The sequence below is a fragment of the Triturus cristatus genome, chromosome 4_1 (assembly GCF_964204655.1).
Source record: "Triturus cristatus chromosome 4_1, aTriCri1.1, whole genome shotgun sequence".
Classification (NCBI taxonomy): Eukaryota; Metazoa; Chordata; class Amphibia; order Caudata; family Salamandridae; genus Triturus; species Triturus cristatus.
The window spans coordinates 1,128,241,722-1,128,258,830 of record NC_140585.1 but is presented as its reverse complement, the minus strand read 5'-3'; the positions used below and the strand labels follow the sequence as shown (position 1 = coordinate 1,128,258,830).

At 48.3% G+C, this 17,109-nt stretch overlaps 1 protein-coding gene across 1 annotated transcript in view; it reads left to right on the top strand.

Annotated features, from left to right (window-relative positions):
- Nucleotides 1-17,109, top strand: part of AASS (aminoadipate-semialdehyde synthase) — a 417,355-nt gene that overhangs the window by 365,652 nt on the left and 34,594 nt on the right. The window contains exons 21-22 of the mRNA XM_085654183.1: nt 5,055-5,170; nt 14,920-15,008. Of these exons, the coding sequence (XP_085510309.1) occupies nt 5,055-5,170; nt 14,920-15,008 (205 nt within the window). The remainder of the gene's footprint in view (nt 1-5,054; nt 5,171-14,919; nt 15,009-17,109) is intronic.

The window sequence follows — 17,109 nt, the reverse complement described above, 5'->3', positions numbered from 1 at the left end:
TTATTCAGAGTGCCTGCCATCAAAGCCTTCTTGGACGGACTTAAACGAGTAATTCCCCCAAGACACCCACCAGCACCAGTGTGGAACCTCAACTTGGTCCTCACCCGACTGATGGGTCCACCCTTTGAACCTCTCCACTCATGTGAGATTCAATTCCTCACCTGGAAAGTAGCTTTCCTAGTGGCAATCACTTCGTTACGAAGAGTTGGTGAACTCCAGGCACTAACCATTCAAGAGCCATTCATACAGGTTCACGCAAACAGGGTTGTACTACGCACCAACCCCAAATTCATGCCTAAAGTAATATCGCAGTTCCACATCAGTCAAACTATTGAACTGCCTGTTTTCTTTCAGAATCCACAAAATGTCGCTGAAAGAATGCTCCATACACTAGATGTCAAAAGAGCCCTCATGTACTATATAGACAGAACTAAAAACTTTAGGAAGACAAAACAACTTTTCGTTGCCTTTTCTCCACAACACAAAGGCAACGCCATCTCCAAAGCAGGTATAGCCAGATGGATCGTTAAATGTATTCAAATTTGCTATCAAAAGGCTAAACGCACATTAACGATTCCCCCACGAGCCCACTCAACACGTAAGTTAGGGGCCTCCATGGCTTTCCTGGGAAACATTCCTTTACATGATATATGTAGAGCAGCCACATGGTCCACTATACATACATTTACCAAACACTATTGTGTAGATGTACACTCAAAACAGCAGGCAGCTGTAGGACAGGCTGTTCTCAAAACTCTTTTTCAGACCGCTGCAGCTGGCACTGGTAGCCGCCGCTAATGGGAGGTACTGCTATGTATTCTATGCACAGATATGAATTCAGCAGCCCACATGCCTCGAACTGAATATGCTACTTACCAGTATGCATCTGTTCTTGGCATGTAGGGCTGCTGACATTCATATCGCCCACCCTCCTCCCCGGCGCCTGTAGCAGCTGCAGCTCTCAGAATTACTGTATAGCATGGTCATCACTTTCTGTATCTACTCCATCACTGCCACAATGGCGAAAAACAATCTGAGGATGGAGAGGATGCCCATGCGCACTGTGGTCCAGGGGAGGAGTCACCTATCTCAGGATACTTCGAAGACTCTTCCAGGACAACAACGTGCAAACATCCGGACCCAACACTAGGCGGCGATCTATGCACAGATATAAATGTCAGCAGCCCTACATGCCAAGAACAGATGCATACTGGTAAGTAGCATATTCAATACAACCCAAACTCTGAAAGCACTTGTATGTTTAGGTCCTTTAAGTAAAATGTTTTACTTTTGATTAAAAAGAAAAGCATAGCACAGGCATACCTAACCGCAGGGTCGTATTGGCAAGGCGGCTCTCAGGCAATGGGCGATGGACCGGTATTTGAGTTCAAGCTGTGGCCCACTTTTTATGTCGAGCCTGGGCAGCGCATGGGCTGCTCTGCAAGGTATGTTGTATTGAGGTAGCGACTTGAAGCTCCGCCCATGTCCCACCCATCTATTCAAATGGCTCCTGTTACAGTCCTTGCAAAATTGTTGCTTTTCATTCCTTGAAAGGCGTGTTAGTCCCTCCTTGGTACCGCCTGGTCTGCATTTGTAAACTCCCATAACGACTGGACCTTTTACTTGTCTCGTTACAGTGTCTGCTTTGTCTTGACTGTGAGCACTCTTTTGTTCACTGATTTATCCCTATTCCACCCACGATGTCGCAGCACACCACCCGCTTTTATTTTAATTATAATTACTAATGGCGGTCGCTTTAACTATAGCGGACGCGTTTCTTTCTTTCTTTATTTTAGCAGCGCGGTCTACTTAAAGTTTAGCAGCCGCACTTATTTATGTAAAAGCTAAAATTTGTTTGCTAGTGCCTATGCGGCGCTTCCACATTAATGGAGGCCGCGCCCCTTTCTTTAGACAAGCTGTGTCTAAAGAAAGGTGCGTGGTCGCTATTAAAGTGAAAGCGCGGCGTGGGGCAGAAGTGACCTCTCTTATTTCAGGATTGGATCACCATTGTGAACTAATCCGGACACCTCCGGGCAAAATGTGAGATTTTTTTTTTTTCTTCTCTCAGTGAAGTTAAGAAAACGGGCCTCATTTTTTTTTTTTTTAGAGAAACCCTCTTCCCTCTTCTTTTCACAATACTTAAAACACTGAAGCAGTGTTTTACAAAAAGGCGCAGTCCGCAAATGTGGGGCACTTTTTTTTTAGGAGCCCGGTCCTATTTTTGATCCCAGTCCAACCCTGAATACAAACATCTTACTGGCTCATAAATACACAATCAAGTATGTGTGCAAGGACAAGTTAGGACACACAGAAGCAGACGCATTGCACTACTGAATGTGGGGTGGGGAGCGCCATCGGCAATAGACAAAGGCATGAAACACAAGAGGTGGAGTGACTCCTAAAAATCTGCACGTCAGGTAAACTAGCCTACCCCGAAGGGGTGAAAAGCGCATCTGCTACCTTAATAGGAAACATATGATTTCTCGAAGAATGTATCTACATAGTAAAGTTTGCACTTTTATTTATTAGGAGGCACAAATGTGTAGTGCAGAGTGCTAGGAACATAGGTCCTGGTCAGTGTGAGGTTGGGTTTTTAAGTCCATGGAATGATGTGGGAATGCAGTTACCGTATAAAGAGTCTCAAGCTTGAAATCTGTATTCAATTCAAAGGCTGCAGATCTATGCGGGTGATTTGCAGGGAATGAATCAAAACATGCAAACTCGACGCTGTGAGGAGGCGCGAGAAACAGCCATGAAAACTACAACCGAAAGAGCTTGAGGAGCACTGGACGAACTGGAGGGAGTGGGAGCAAGTGGGGTTGGAGGGAGCAACAGGGATGTGGCAGATTGGATCTAAAGATACACCCGAGGGTTACTCTAGACAGACGACGAGGAAAAAAAGTACCTTGAGCGGTAGCAGCGCGGAAGCACACTAATCAAGAAATCGGTTGCTCCTTGGTCCATGTTTCAGGGGAAAAGCAAACACATGGAGACAAACTGAAGCCGACACCGACCCAGCCAGACATCCATCAGTTATTCATTCATCTCTTTACTCACATTTATCCTCCCACAAATTCATCCTTCCATCTTTTAACGTTCATGCTACCATCAACCACCATGGAACACCCATGCATGTACCCCATGCTACCATCAACCACCATGGAACACCCATGCATGTACCCATATAGATAGTCAACTCCATCCATGCGTCCGTCTACCTGCACCCAACAACATACCTGCGTATCCATCAGCCCCATACCGATGCTGCTCGATAGGCAGGAAGCTCCCTCAGTCACAAGGCTGAAAAAGAAGGTCCTTCAGCTTTTGCGTTCCAGTATTAATGGTTGTGTCACTAAATGGACATTGCACAAATGCAGCACTTCCCCCTTTCTTCTCAGAGTTAAAACGTTATGCTTCTTTCCTGTTTTCTGTGATTCTTATTATTTTCCACTAAATCCTCCTGTTGAAGCTTTGGGAATGTGCCATGCATACAATACATACCTCGTATAACACTGATTTACTAAAATGGTTTTCAAAGTTGTCTTCATTAATTGCACCATAGTGTAGTTAAAGCAGGCCTACCACCTATCTGATTGTAGCAGTTTTCAAGCTGGCAATATTGTGACACATTTTTATTTTGGAACAATACTAGCCACCCTAGTGGAAATATTACTTCCCTGCCCCTCATGATCTTTCGTGACCTTGGTGGAGTGGGCACTCAGTGAATATCTGAGTGAGCAGAGAAGTGTTGGTTCATCATGACACAAGTTAAAGTGACTTTTTGCATTGCATACTAAATTCAGTGGTGTTAGAAACTGATGGGTCGTCCCTGGAACCATTGCCAGAGGAAGGGGTGAAGACTTAAGTAACAGAGCAGGTCTTAGCGGTAATTCAGACCTCAGTGATGTGTTGCCTTTGTGACTTCAGTGTGAGCCGCCCTTATTCTTATAAGACGTGATGGCGCTTTCTAGCAATACTACCAAAAACACAATGGTGGTCGATGAGTTACTCAGGAGCAAATAAGCAAACCTCTACGTCAGACATCCTTCTGGTTTGAAAATAGGTGTGGGCTTCACCTCTGTATCCACCAATACAGAACACCTGAGTGTATACCTGCTGGTGCTCAGCTCTCAGTTCAGTTTGTGTTAAGCAAACCCTTAATGCCCACGAGGAGCCGACATGCCTGTACTGCCGCCATTGTTGTCTCATTACTTCATGAGAAGGCCTGAATGGAGCCTTTTTGACTATCACAGGAGACTATTTCTTAAAACACACTAGTGCTGGAGCTCTCCGTCTTTACACTGTGTGGGCTTGACCTGGGTAGAACAGGTCATTAAGGGCCCATCAAAAGCCATGTGGGGGAGGCATTATTTGTCTCCTTGTGGAGGTTGTTTCCTCAAGTGGAGAGATTCCAATAAGCAGAAAGACGGCCATGGATCATGAGTTGAAGTTTGTGCAGAGGTCTAGCAATGGGGTTGCCATCCTAAATGAAGGACTTGGCTTTATTAAATGGAGAGAAAAAAATAGTTCTCTTTATGAAATTTTTGATAGCCCTGTCTGCTGTGAATAAGAACTCTGAAGACGTACCTGGTCAGCTGCTTTAATTGGTGACTGTGGGAGCAGGAAAGGTGTCATAAACAATTCTGATAAGGCAAGATTTTTTTTGGTCTTTTTTTTACCCTTAAAGCGCTAATGTATTTTCTCAGTTGAGGGAAACCTGACCCAGGCAGTGGGGAGCCCCGACTTATCAGGCCATCAGCCCATTCCTATGTACGGTCAGAGAACTCCTTTGTCACTTGAAATATCATTGTAATGTATGACAGATGGTACTTTATCCCTTACATAGCAATGCATCAGAATGTGCCTTTAATCGCTAAATACATTGCATAAATTTGAGGTTTTTTTTTTTTTACAATAATTTGGTGTTGTATGAACAGACACTTCCAGTGCCCTGGGAAATGCGTTTATGGATCGATATTTTAAATAGGAACTTTTATGTGTAAATGTTAACATGTGACACCCATACTAATGTGACATCTTGCTCCTTGTTACAGAGAGAGTTGCTTTGCAACCTTCATGGACTTCCTCCTTCTAGCAGTGCTGCGACTCTGAAGGAAGTTGTGTATGATAAATTGAATAAAGATGATGGCAACCTAGAAGCTGTAGAGTGGTAGGATTTCTTTTTATTCAGCATCTGGTTATGAAACTAGATTTCTGTCCCTTTGTTGGTCAACATATTTGTGGCAATCAGGCACCCTTGTATTCGAAATGAGGCGGTGATACGGTTTAAAATTAAAGTAATGATTTGTTACTAGCTAATATGTTGATGTCCTCCACCTTCCTTTATGCATCATGCTAAAAAATTTAATTTCTACTTTGTTCGTTGAAAATGTATAATAATCATGGCAACACCAATCCATAACACAATTTACAACAGGAGCACTTGCACTTTAACACTGGTTAGCAGTGAGAAAGTGCGCAGAGACACTAAGCCAGCAGAAACAGAGTAAAAACCGAGAGGTCAGAAAGCAAAAAGTCAGGGGAAACACGCCAAAAGATGCCAAGTCTAACAATCAACTGTACAGATATTTCAGAATATATCCGAATTAGAAAAGCACAAATAAAGCACATTTTTGGTTATTCTGAAGTGTGGTGGAAACACATTTTTTAATACAATCTAAACAAACCAATACACTAGGTGATAACATTTCCACACATTATCGTTTGTGTGCTGTATACTTTGTTTTAGTAAAACTGTGTCTGTGCAAATGTAATGGTCATTTCAATTGAAAATGTGTTGTCTGTAATCGCAGTATGCTACGACACCTTGCATACGTAACTTTACCCCACCCCACTCCACTCCACTCTATTCTGCACCACAGAGGTTTACTGTGCACCACTTCACACAAAGCCACTCCATGCTGCTTCACTGCACCTTATTCTGCTCCACTTCACTCTACGCCTCTCTACCTTACACCTCTCTACTCTGTGCCAATGCACTGTACCAAACACTACTCTACCACACACCACTGCATGCTAGACCACTTCAATCTGTGTCACTCCACTCTGTGTCACTCCACTCTGTGCCCCTCCACTCTGTGCCCCTCCACTCTGTGCCCCTCCACTCTGTGCCCCTCCACTCTGTGCCCCTCCACTCTGTGCCCCTCCACTCTGTGCCCCTCCACTCTGTGCCCCTCCACTCTGTGCCCCTCCACTCTGTGCCCCTCCACTCTGTGCCCCTCCACTCTGTGCCCCTCCACTCTGTGCCCCTCCACTCTGTGCCCCTCCACTCTGTGCCCCTCCACTCTGTGCCCCTCCACTCTGTGCCCCTCCACTCTGTGCCCCTCCACTCTGTGCCCCTCCACTCTGTGCCCCTCCACTCTGTGCCCCTCCACTCTGTGCCCCTCCACTCTGTGCCCCTCCACTCTGTGCCCCTCCACTCTGTGCCCCTCCACTCTGTTCCCCTCCACTCTGTTCCCCTCCACTCTGTTCCCCTCCACTCTGTTCCCCTCCACTCTGTTCCCCTCCACTCTGTTCCCCTCCACTCTGTTCCCCTCCACTCTGTTCCCCTCCACTCTGTTCCCCTCCACTCTGTTCCCCTCCACTCTGTTCCCCTCCACTCTGTTCCCCTCCACTCTGTTCCCCTCCACTCTGTGCCCCTCCACTCTGTGCCCCTCCACTCTGTGCCCCTCCACTCTGTGCCCCTCCACTCTGTGCCCCTCCACTCTGTGCCCCTCCACTCTGTGCCCCTCCACTCTGTGCCCCTCCACTCTGTGCCCCTCCACTCTGTGCCCCTCCACTCTGTGCCCCTCCACTCTGTGCCCCTCCACTCTGTGCCCCTCCACTCTGTGCCCCTCCACTCTGTGCCCCTCCACTCTGTGCCCCTCCACTCTGTGCCCCTCCACTCTGTGCCCCTCCACTCTGTGCCCCTCCACTCTGTGCCCCTCCACTCTGTGCCCCTCCACTCTGTGCCCCTCCACTCTGTGCCCCTCCACTCTGTGCCCCTCCACTCTGTGCCCCTCCACTCTGTGCCCCTCCACTCTGTGCCCCTCCACTCTGTGCCCCTCCACTCTGTGCCCCTCCACTCTGTGCCCCTCCACTCTGTGCCCCTCCACTCTGTGCCCCTCCACTCTGTGCCCCTCCACTCTGTGCCCCTCCACTCTGTGCCCCTCCACTCTGTGCCCCTCCACTCTGTGCCCCTCCACTCTGTGCCCCTCCACTCTGTGCCCCTCCACTCTGTGCCCCTCCACTCTGTTCCCCTCCACTCTGTTCCCCTCCACTCTGTTCCCCTCCACTCTGTTCCCCTCCACTCTGTGCCCCTCCACTCTGTGCCCCTCCACTCTGTGCCCCTCCACTCTGTGCCCCTCCACTCTGTGCCCCTCCACTCTGTGCCCCTCCACTCTGTGCCCCTCCACTCTGTGCCCCTCCACTCTGTGCCCCTCCACTCTGTGCCCCTCCACTCTGTGCCCCTCCACTCTGTGCCCCTCCACTCTGTGCCCCTCCACTCTGTGCCCCTCCACTCTGTGCCCCTCCACTCTGTGCCCCTCCACTCTGTGCCCCTCCACTCTGTGCCCCTGCACTCTGTGCCCCTGCACTCTGTGCCACTGCACTCTGTGCCACTGCACTCTCCAACACTGCACTCTCCAACACTGCACTCTCCAACACTGCACTCTCCAACACTGCACTCTCCAACACTGCACTCTCCAACACTGCACTCTCCAACACTGCACTCTACGCTATGCTACTCTAATCTACTCTGCACTCTACATCACTGCTCTACACCACTCTACTCTACTATGCACCACTCCACTCTGAAACTATCTACTCTACGTCAGTGCACTCATTACCACTGTACAGTATGCCACTCCACTCCGTATTTTATTTATTTATTTTACTGAATAGTAGAGCGCACGGTTGCCTGTGAGCGTCCCAGCGCTAAGTGACAAGAACCTGCTGAGGGCGAACCTCATGGAAATAGCCATGTTTTGAGTGCTCTGCGGAATGAGAGAAGGTTGGGTTGAGTTCTGAGGTTTGGGGGAAGAGTGTTCCATAGTTTGGACGCGTTGTATGAGAACAGTCGACCGCCAGAGCAAGCTTTCCTAATTCTAGGTACAGAGGCTAGATTGCAGTTGGAGGATCGAAGCGTTCTTGTGGTGGTGTGAGGTGAGATGAGGTTTTGTAGTATAGGGGGGGCCTTACCGTGCAGAATTTTGTAAGTAGTGCAGAGAGCCTTAAATTGTATTCTTTCCTGGATGGGAAGCCAGTGTAAGACACTCAAGGAGGGTTTGGCTGAGCAGCGACGATGGGTTCCTGTGAGAAGGCGGGCTGCGGCGTTTTGTACTGTCTGAAGTTTTGACAGTACTTTTTTGGGGGCACCCAGATACAGGGCATTCCCGTAGTCCAGGCGGGACAGCACAAGGCCGTGAACAAGGAGTTTGCGGGACTGTGCCGGGAGTAGGGGTAGGATTTTCCTAGCTGACTTTAGGAGGACGTGGCATGTTCCAGCCGTTTTCCTTGCCTGGGCTGAAAAGTTGAGGCCTTCGTCTAGCCAAATACCCAGGCTCTTAATTTCTTGTTTAGGAACAGGGGGAGGACCCATGGTTGGAGGCCATAAGGATGTGGAGTGATAGAGGGATTTATTGCCTAGAATCATTATCTCTGTTTTATCGTTATTTAGTTTGAGGTGGGAAGTGTTCATCCACTTTATTTCGATAAGACAGGTTTGGAGGTTGGGGAGGGAATGGTCTTGCTGGCTTAAGGATACCACCAGTTGAGTGTCGTCGGCGTAGGTCAGAAGCTTAATTCCAAAAGGAGCGACGACTTTCTCAAGGGGGGACATATAAACATAAAAAGGGTCGGGCTCAAAGATGAGCCCTGAGGGACCCCCAGCTGATGGTCGTGGATCTGGACGTAAAGGTGCCATCGGCCACCTGGAAGGATCTGTTCTTGAGGAAGGATTCTAGCCAGGCCAAGGCCGTTCCTGCAATACCAAGGTTACTGAGCCTTTGGATCAGCATTGAGTGGTTGACGGTGTCGAAGGCAGCGCTGAGGTCCAGGAGGATCACTGCCACTGATCCTCCTGAATCCATGATTTTCCTTGCCTCTTCGACTACCGCCAATATTGCAGTTTCTGTGCTCTGGCCTGGCCTGAATCCCGTTTGAGAGGGCTCCAGTAGTCCATTAGTTTCGAGATGATGGGATAGGCTGTGGTTGACGTGCTTCTCGGCTATTTTACTAATGCCTGGGAGCAGGGAGATCGGTCTGTAGTTACCTAGTTCCAGCGGGTCAAGATGAGGTTTTTTGAGCAGTGCTTTCACCATTGCTCTTTTCCAGCTAGGAGGGACGATGCCAAGGGTGAGTGAGCTGTTGATTAATTTGGTCAGATAGGGTAGAATAGTGGGTCCGACTAGTTTCAGAATGTTAAGTGGAGCAGAGTCAGTTGGGCTACCACTTTTGATGGAATTGAGTATGAGAAGAGTGGTGTCAGTTGTCAGAGGAGTGAAGGCTGACAGCTGAACAGTTGTTGCTATTTGTGGATGAAAGGGCTGATCGGCGTCGGGGGGGGGGGGGGGGGGGCTGAGTAGGCGTCCAAAGTAGTAGGGGGAAGGGATTTGATGATGTTGATGATTTTCAAATTAAAGAATTCTGCAAGTTCGTTGCAGCGAGTGGCTGAGGGTTCTACCAGGGGAGGGGGCTCCGGCACTTTGAGGAGTTTCTTGGCTATTTGAAACGTTTCTCGTGATGAGTTGGTAGATGATCTTATTTTCTCCTCGAAGTAGTTGACTTGAGCGGCTTTAAGTGCTTTTTTGTAGATAAGGAGGGTTATTTTGTATTCGTTTTTTTTTTGTGGGATCAAAGTTTTTCCTCCAGTCTCTTTCTGATCTCTTGCAAGCTTTTTTTAAAAGCCGCATTTCACCCGTGAACCAGGGGGAGGTGGCTTTGCTCCGTGGGTTACTGGAGATTTTTTTCGGGAGAGTTTTGTCCAGAGTATCGCTTATCCAAGCTGAGAATTCTGCGTCAGCGCGAATGGGGTTAGTATCAAGTTCAGGGGGGGAGCTCTCTAGGTGATGTTTCCAGATTTCTACATCTAATTTGGACCAGGAACGGGAAGGCTTGCTAGGTGGGGCAGTAGGACGCGGAGTGCGAATTAGCTGCCAGTTAATTGGGACTAGGAGATGGTCAGTCCAGGGTACCGGGATGGGATCGAGGACAGTGAGATCGATGATGTTGGTAAATACCGGATCCAACAAATGTCCCCTTGTATGGGTGGGAAGACAGCCTAGTAACTTTAGTTGTAGAGTTTCGAGATCTGCTATCAGGTCGGCGGTTGGTTTGGCTTCCTTTTTATCAAAATGGATGTTCAGGTCACCCAGGATCAAGCAGGTGGGGTTAGTCGCAGCCAGTGTGTATGAATGCTCCATAAGGGATTCGCAGAATTGACCTAGGGGTCCTGGAGGGTGGTAGATGAGAAAGCCTGATATAGATTGACAAGGGGAGACCTGGATAGAAAACATGACGTTTTCACAGTCTAGGAGGGGACTGCCTTGAAAACGGCATGAGAAATGGTCTTTGTGAATTATGGCAATACCCCCACCTTTTCCCTTAGGACGGTCCATGTGGTGGATAAGGAAGCCTGGAGGTAAGGAGTTTACAATGTCAGGATCAGAGTCCGGTCCTAACCATGTTTCTGTTAAGAAGAGAACTTCAAGGCCGTAGTTTTCCAGTAGTTGGTAGATTTCTATGGAGTGCTTGGGAAGGGATCTACAGTTGATTAGGGCCATGCGTATTGGGATGGGGGAAGAGTTTTTAGGTACAGTGAGGGTGAATCTGTACGGGCAATGGGAGCATTGGCCAACAGGGGTGGGCGTGTCCCGTGGCTCCTCGAGGCCGGTAATGGCGGCGGGAGAACAATTTCTGCCCCTAACAGCGTTCAAATCGGCTGTTCGGGAATGCAAGGTGAGTGCTGGGGGGTCGGTGGAGGATGCTTAAAAACACGGTATTACACAAGATTTAAAGAATTTTAAAAGTTTCTGTGAGCAGCGCGACTCCCGGCTTTTCGCCTCAGGAGGTTCGAAGTACAATGATGCGCTAGTGTTCAGCGCGCACTGTTATACCTGGCGAGGGTGGGCGTGGCCAACAGGGGTGGGCGTGTCCCGTGGCTCCTCGAGGCCGGTAATGGCGGCGGGAGAACAATTTCTGCCCCTAACAGCGTTCAAATCGGCTGTTCGAGAATGCAAGGTGAGTGCTGGGGGGTCGGTGGAGGATGCTTAAAAACACAGTATTACACAAGATTTAAATAATTTTAAAAGTTTCTGTGAGCAGCGCGACTCCCGGCTTTTCGCCTCAGGAGGTTCGAAGTACAACTCCACTCACTCCACTCAGCACCACTGTACTCTACGTCAACGCACTCTACACCACTTTTCTCAAAAACAATACACTCTACGTCAGTGGAATCTATGCCAATCTGCTCTGCACCACTGCACTCTGGGCCACTATACTTTGTGCCACTTTACCCCACTCTACGACACTACACTCTGAAATACTACACAACACTGCACTATACGCCACTATGCTCTATGCCATTGTTCCCTGTCACTGTAATCTATGACACTCAATTCTACTCTGCACCTCTTTACTCTCACTTCTCTCTACACCACTCTCGCCGGTGCTCTCCATGCAAATGCACTCTACACCATCTACAATACACCACTGCACTATATGACAGTCTACTCAGCAACACTGCACTCTGCCACTGAACTCTGCGCCACTCTACACCACTGCACTTTATGCTGTGCCACTCTACGCCATTACACTGTATGCCACAACACTCTGCATCACCCACTCTTTGCCACTGCTCTGTATCCCTGCACTCATCCACACTACGCCACTTCACTCAACGCCACTCTACTCTGCAACACTCCACTCTCCGCCACTGAACGCTACATCATTCTTCTCTGCACAATTGCACTCTTCTCTGCACCACTCTACTGTACACCATTCTACTGCACTCTACACCAATGCACTGTATGCCTCTACACTTATGCCACTCTACTCTGCATCACTGCACTCTACGCCAATCCACTGTAAGCCACTATAGTCCATTCTGCACCACTGCACTCTACGCTACTGCACTCTACTCTGAAACCCTTACTCTACGCCACTGCATTCCACTCTGCACCATTTCACTCTACGCCGCTCAACTCTATGCCACTGCAATCTACCCTGCGCCACTCCACTTCATTCTATGCCACGGCACTGTATGTCAATGCACTCTATGCCACTCTACTCAACACCGATACACTCTGTGCCACTGCACTCTATGCCAATCTACTCTGCATCACTATACTGTACGCCACTATATTCTACTCTGCAGCACTCTGCTCTACACCATTGCACTCTACTTTGCTTTACTCTGCACCACTGCACTCTACACCAGCGCACTCTACGCCATACCACTTCACTCTATAACACTCCACAACACTACACTCTGCCACTGAACTCTATGCCACTCTACTCTGAATCACTCTATTCTGCGCCACTGCACTGTATGCAACTGCACTGTACTCTGCACCACAATACTGCGTTCTATGCCAGTGCACTCTATGCCACTCTTATCTACTGTGCACCACTGCACTGTAAAGCACTGCACTCTATGCCACTTTACTCCGTCTCCCTACTCTGCACCAATCTATTCAATGTCAGTGCACTCTACTCTATGCTACTGCACTGTACCCTGCGCCATTCCACTCTATGCCACTTCACTCTACTCTGAAACAATCTAATCTACGCCACTGCACTCTATGCCACTGCACTCCAGTCAGCGCCACTCCACTGTGCTCCACTGCACTCTATGGTGCGCCACTCTATGCTGCTCTACACCACTCTAGTCTTTGCTACTGCACTCTACTCTACACCACTGAATTCTACACCAGTGCATTTTACACCACTTTACTCAAAACCAATGCACTCTACGCCACTGCACTCCATGCAGACTTCTCTGCACTGCTGCACTCTACCTCAATATTCTCTATTCTGCAACACTGTACATTATTGCATTTTATACCATCCATGCTACACCACTCTACTCTGCAAGACTGCACTCTGCGCAACTTCACGCTATTTCACTCTACACCATTGCACTCTATGCCACTCTGTTCTACTCTGCACTGCTGTACTCTACGCCAATGCTCTCTGCACCGAACCACTCTTCTCTGTGCCACTGTACTCTACGCAATTGCACTATACACTGCACCACTCAACTCTATACCAATCTACACCACTACACTCTATGCCACTACACACTACGCCACTACACACTACATCACTCCATGCCACTCTAATCTATTCTGCACCACTGCACTCGATGCCACTGCACTCTACACCACTCTACTCTACACCACTCTACTCTATGCCACTGCACTCTCTGCCACTCTACTCTGCACCACTCAACTTTACGCCACTTTACTGCATTCTGTGCCAGTGCACTCTACGCCACTCTACGCCACTCTACACCTCAGCACTCTATCCTCCACCACTACACTCTACTTCACTGTACTCTCAAACAATCTACTCTATGCCTCTGCACTCTACACCACTGCAGTCTACTCCGCACCACTGTCCTCTACGCCATTCTACTGTACTTCACTGCACTCTGCACCACTTTACTCAAAATGAGTGGGCTCTACACCACTGTACTCCACACCAATCTACTCTGCACCTCTGTACTTTACGCCACTTCACTCTAGGTCACTCTTCTCCACTCTATGCCACTCTACAACACTGTACTACAACACTCTACTTAACTCTGTGCCACTCTACGGCGCTCTACGCAACTCCCTCTATGCCACTTTACACCCCTCTATTCTATGAAACACTGTTCCACTCCTCCACTCTACGCCATTCCGCTTGGACACTCTATGCCTCTCCACTCTACAACACTCTTCTCCACCTATGCCTTTCCACTCTTACACTACTCTACGCCACTCCACTCTGATGATCTACTCCACTCTACGCCACCCAACAACACTCTACTCTACACAACACCCTCCACGCCACTCCACTCTTCTCCACACAACTCAATGCCACTCAACTCTGACACTCTACTCCCTCTACAACACTCTACAACACTCCATAACACTCAACTCTACTCTACTTTGACACCCCACTCCTCTCTCCTTTACCCCCTAACTTTTAGCCATGCTGGTGTTCAACATGGCTGAAACACATTGGCAAAACCAATGGCTCTTGCATAGGCGAGACCTAATGTCTTTGCCTATACTTGTTTTTGTATTGCCACAAACTGTTTACTTTGCCAACAGTAATGCTGCAGTGGCTGAGTTTAAAATTTACAAAGGTGTGAGAAAGCAATAACAAAATGAGTAAGAGAAGTTACAAACGATAAGGGCAAAAGTAGGCAAATCCTTGACTGTGGAAAAAATTGATTTGAGTAAAATGGGCATAAAGCCATGTTCATGAATCTGTTTGTGGAGAGCAGAGGAATGCCCTGACTCGAAGCTCTCCCAAGGGGATATAGTCAACAAAGAGCCCAACTCTGGTGCCAAGAACGAGGCCTCAGCATCCAGAAAGTAGGAATGTTTCAGTTCTTAGCAATTAAAGGCGTATTTTGTTTTGCACAGATATTCAACGGTCATTATTGCTTTAAATGGCCAAGTGCTCTCAGGGAATGAACTAGCAATTCTCAGAAGGGGGTCGGTAATTTTAAGGGGGGGGGGGGCTGGAACTTCTCAGCAGCAAAGTGGTACCACTTCAAGCACTAGTGGTCACGATCAGAGGCCGTCCCATATTGGAGAAACCAATGGACTTAAATAACAGAATAACAGACATATAAATGCATAATTTCCATTAAACTAACATTGTGTTAAAATATTTTCTAACACTGAAATGTTTCTAATTCATCAGGTTCGGCTTGCTTGACGATGAACCAGTGCCTGCTGCAGAATCTGTTGTGGGGGCACTCGCAAAACACATGGAGTTGCGGCTTTCCTATGGTAAGTGCTGCTCTTGTCATGGGGGCTTGCAGCATGTGCAAGACAGAAGGATGTCTCAACTTGTAGTGTTTGGAAACACAAATGGCCTAATGATGATGCCGGTCAGAATAGCGTTCGACCAGCATCGTGTCAGAAACTGGACCGCCCGACAAGGAGTCCGAGGTCCCGAATTCCGAATTATGATGCGACTGCCTTCACGGCAGACGTGAAGTATATGTTTACTATTGCGGCTTGTGCTGCTGGCCACAGTACAAGCAGCAAGAGTAAAAATACTCTTTTTAAACATCCCTGCACCCTGTGGCAGGCACCATGCGGTGCCAGCCACAGGATGCAGGGATGTTTAGGGGGGGCACCCAGTGTGGCAGGCACCATGCGGTGCCAGCCACAGGGTGCAGGGATGTTTAGGGGGGTGGCACCCAGGTCCCATAGGGGAGGGCCACTGGGTACAGAGGCCCTGCGAGGGGCTCCAAAAAAGCCTTTCCGCCAGCCTTTTCATGTCGTAAGAACTGATGTGAAAAGGCTGGTGGAAAGGTAGATCGAAATCCCCCCAGCGGTGCCTGAGAAGGGACATCCTTCATTCTGGGGAATGCGATCAGACCGACCACCCGACGGGCTCCTTGAGTCCGTCGGAAGCGGTCGGTCCCTCGAACAATGCGGTGTGACCAACCGCATCGTAATGTGGCTGTCTGACTACGACGATAGATGACGATGGGACTGACGACATGTCAGTGTCGGGCCCACTGACATCGTAATGAGGCTCAAATTATAATCTTTCAGAAAGAGACCACTTCTCATTGTATGACCTTGCTTTCACTGTTTTAACACCCTGCTACTCACAAAATGATGCAAGCTGTGACTCCCTCTCTCCCCATCTAAAGAACGCCCACCACTAAAGAAAATAATTATATAAAACAAATTGTTTGAAAAACTTACACTAATTTGTGCTGCTCAGGTGTGTAGCTTTTTTTTGGAGGGGTGGGGTCTTTTGGGCTTTGACACCTCCCAAAAAAACTCATTCTTGGCTTTTCAGTTGGGTCTGGAGGCCCAGAGTCGGGTCTGCTAGAGCTGTATCCATTTTTCTGCGAAGGATAAAAGTTGAAAAAGTAGCGTTTGATGTAAAATAGATGAGAAAGTGACAGATATACATCTGGTGGCTAAATTTCAAAATGCGAAACAAAATAACCTGGAATCAATACCGGCTTCCCTTCTTGTCCAGGTTGTCTGATCCTAGGCATACACTAAATTTCACAGAGCTGCCCTTTTCTTTATTATTACATATGAGAGCACTTTCAATTACTCCAGTATTGGAACTTTCATAGATTCCCATAGCTTGTATCATTCCCCGTCGTCGGAATGGGAGTCTCGGTATTCCAAATAACATAGCAGTAGGTACAAAAGAGAAAGAAAAAGGCCTAGGCCTCATTCCCTTTTGTAGCATATCTCCCTCTTTTTGTAAAAGAGAGCAAAACAAAGCAACAACCAATCAGATTATCCTCGCCCCACAGAACCTTCCTGAGAGAAGCTCAGAGCCTCAGATTTTCTACCGCACGTTGTGCTTAGGGAGTCTCCTTTGAGCTCTGCTCACTTCAACTTTGTTGACTGCTTTTTTCAAAATATTTTTCTTCCAACTTGTTGCTGTTTTCCTTCCGGAATGTCTGGCAAGGAGAAGAAAGCCCTTTTCAAGCCTTGTTCCACCTGTGGCAAAAAACGGCTTTACGTGGAGGACAGGCATCAGGATTGTATTTATTGCCTGTACCCGGAACATAAGGCTGCGGAATGCAAGATCTGCCGCACCTTTTCTACAAAGACCCTTCGGGACCGCGAGGGTCACCTTCTCACGTGGCTCCAGAAGATTAAATCACGGAAGGGTGCTACATCCAGTCACAGTGAGGACTCTTCATCTGGCACCTCCTCTCGCAGGTCAGTGAAAAGGGGTAGGGGTTCCCCTTCGCCATCCTCTGACTGCTCTGCTAAGGCCTCAAAAAAGACCCCCCGTGAGTCTGAAAGCCGGAGTCCGAGTAAATCTCCTCACCACGGTGCAAAGGAGAGGGAAGGACTTTCTACTGCCCCAGCAGTGGTGGTATCCACTGTGGCGTTCAAG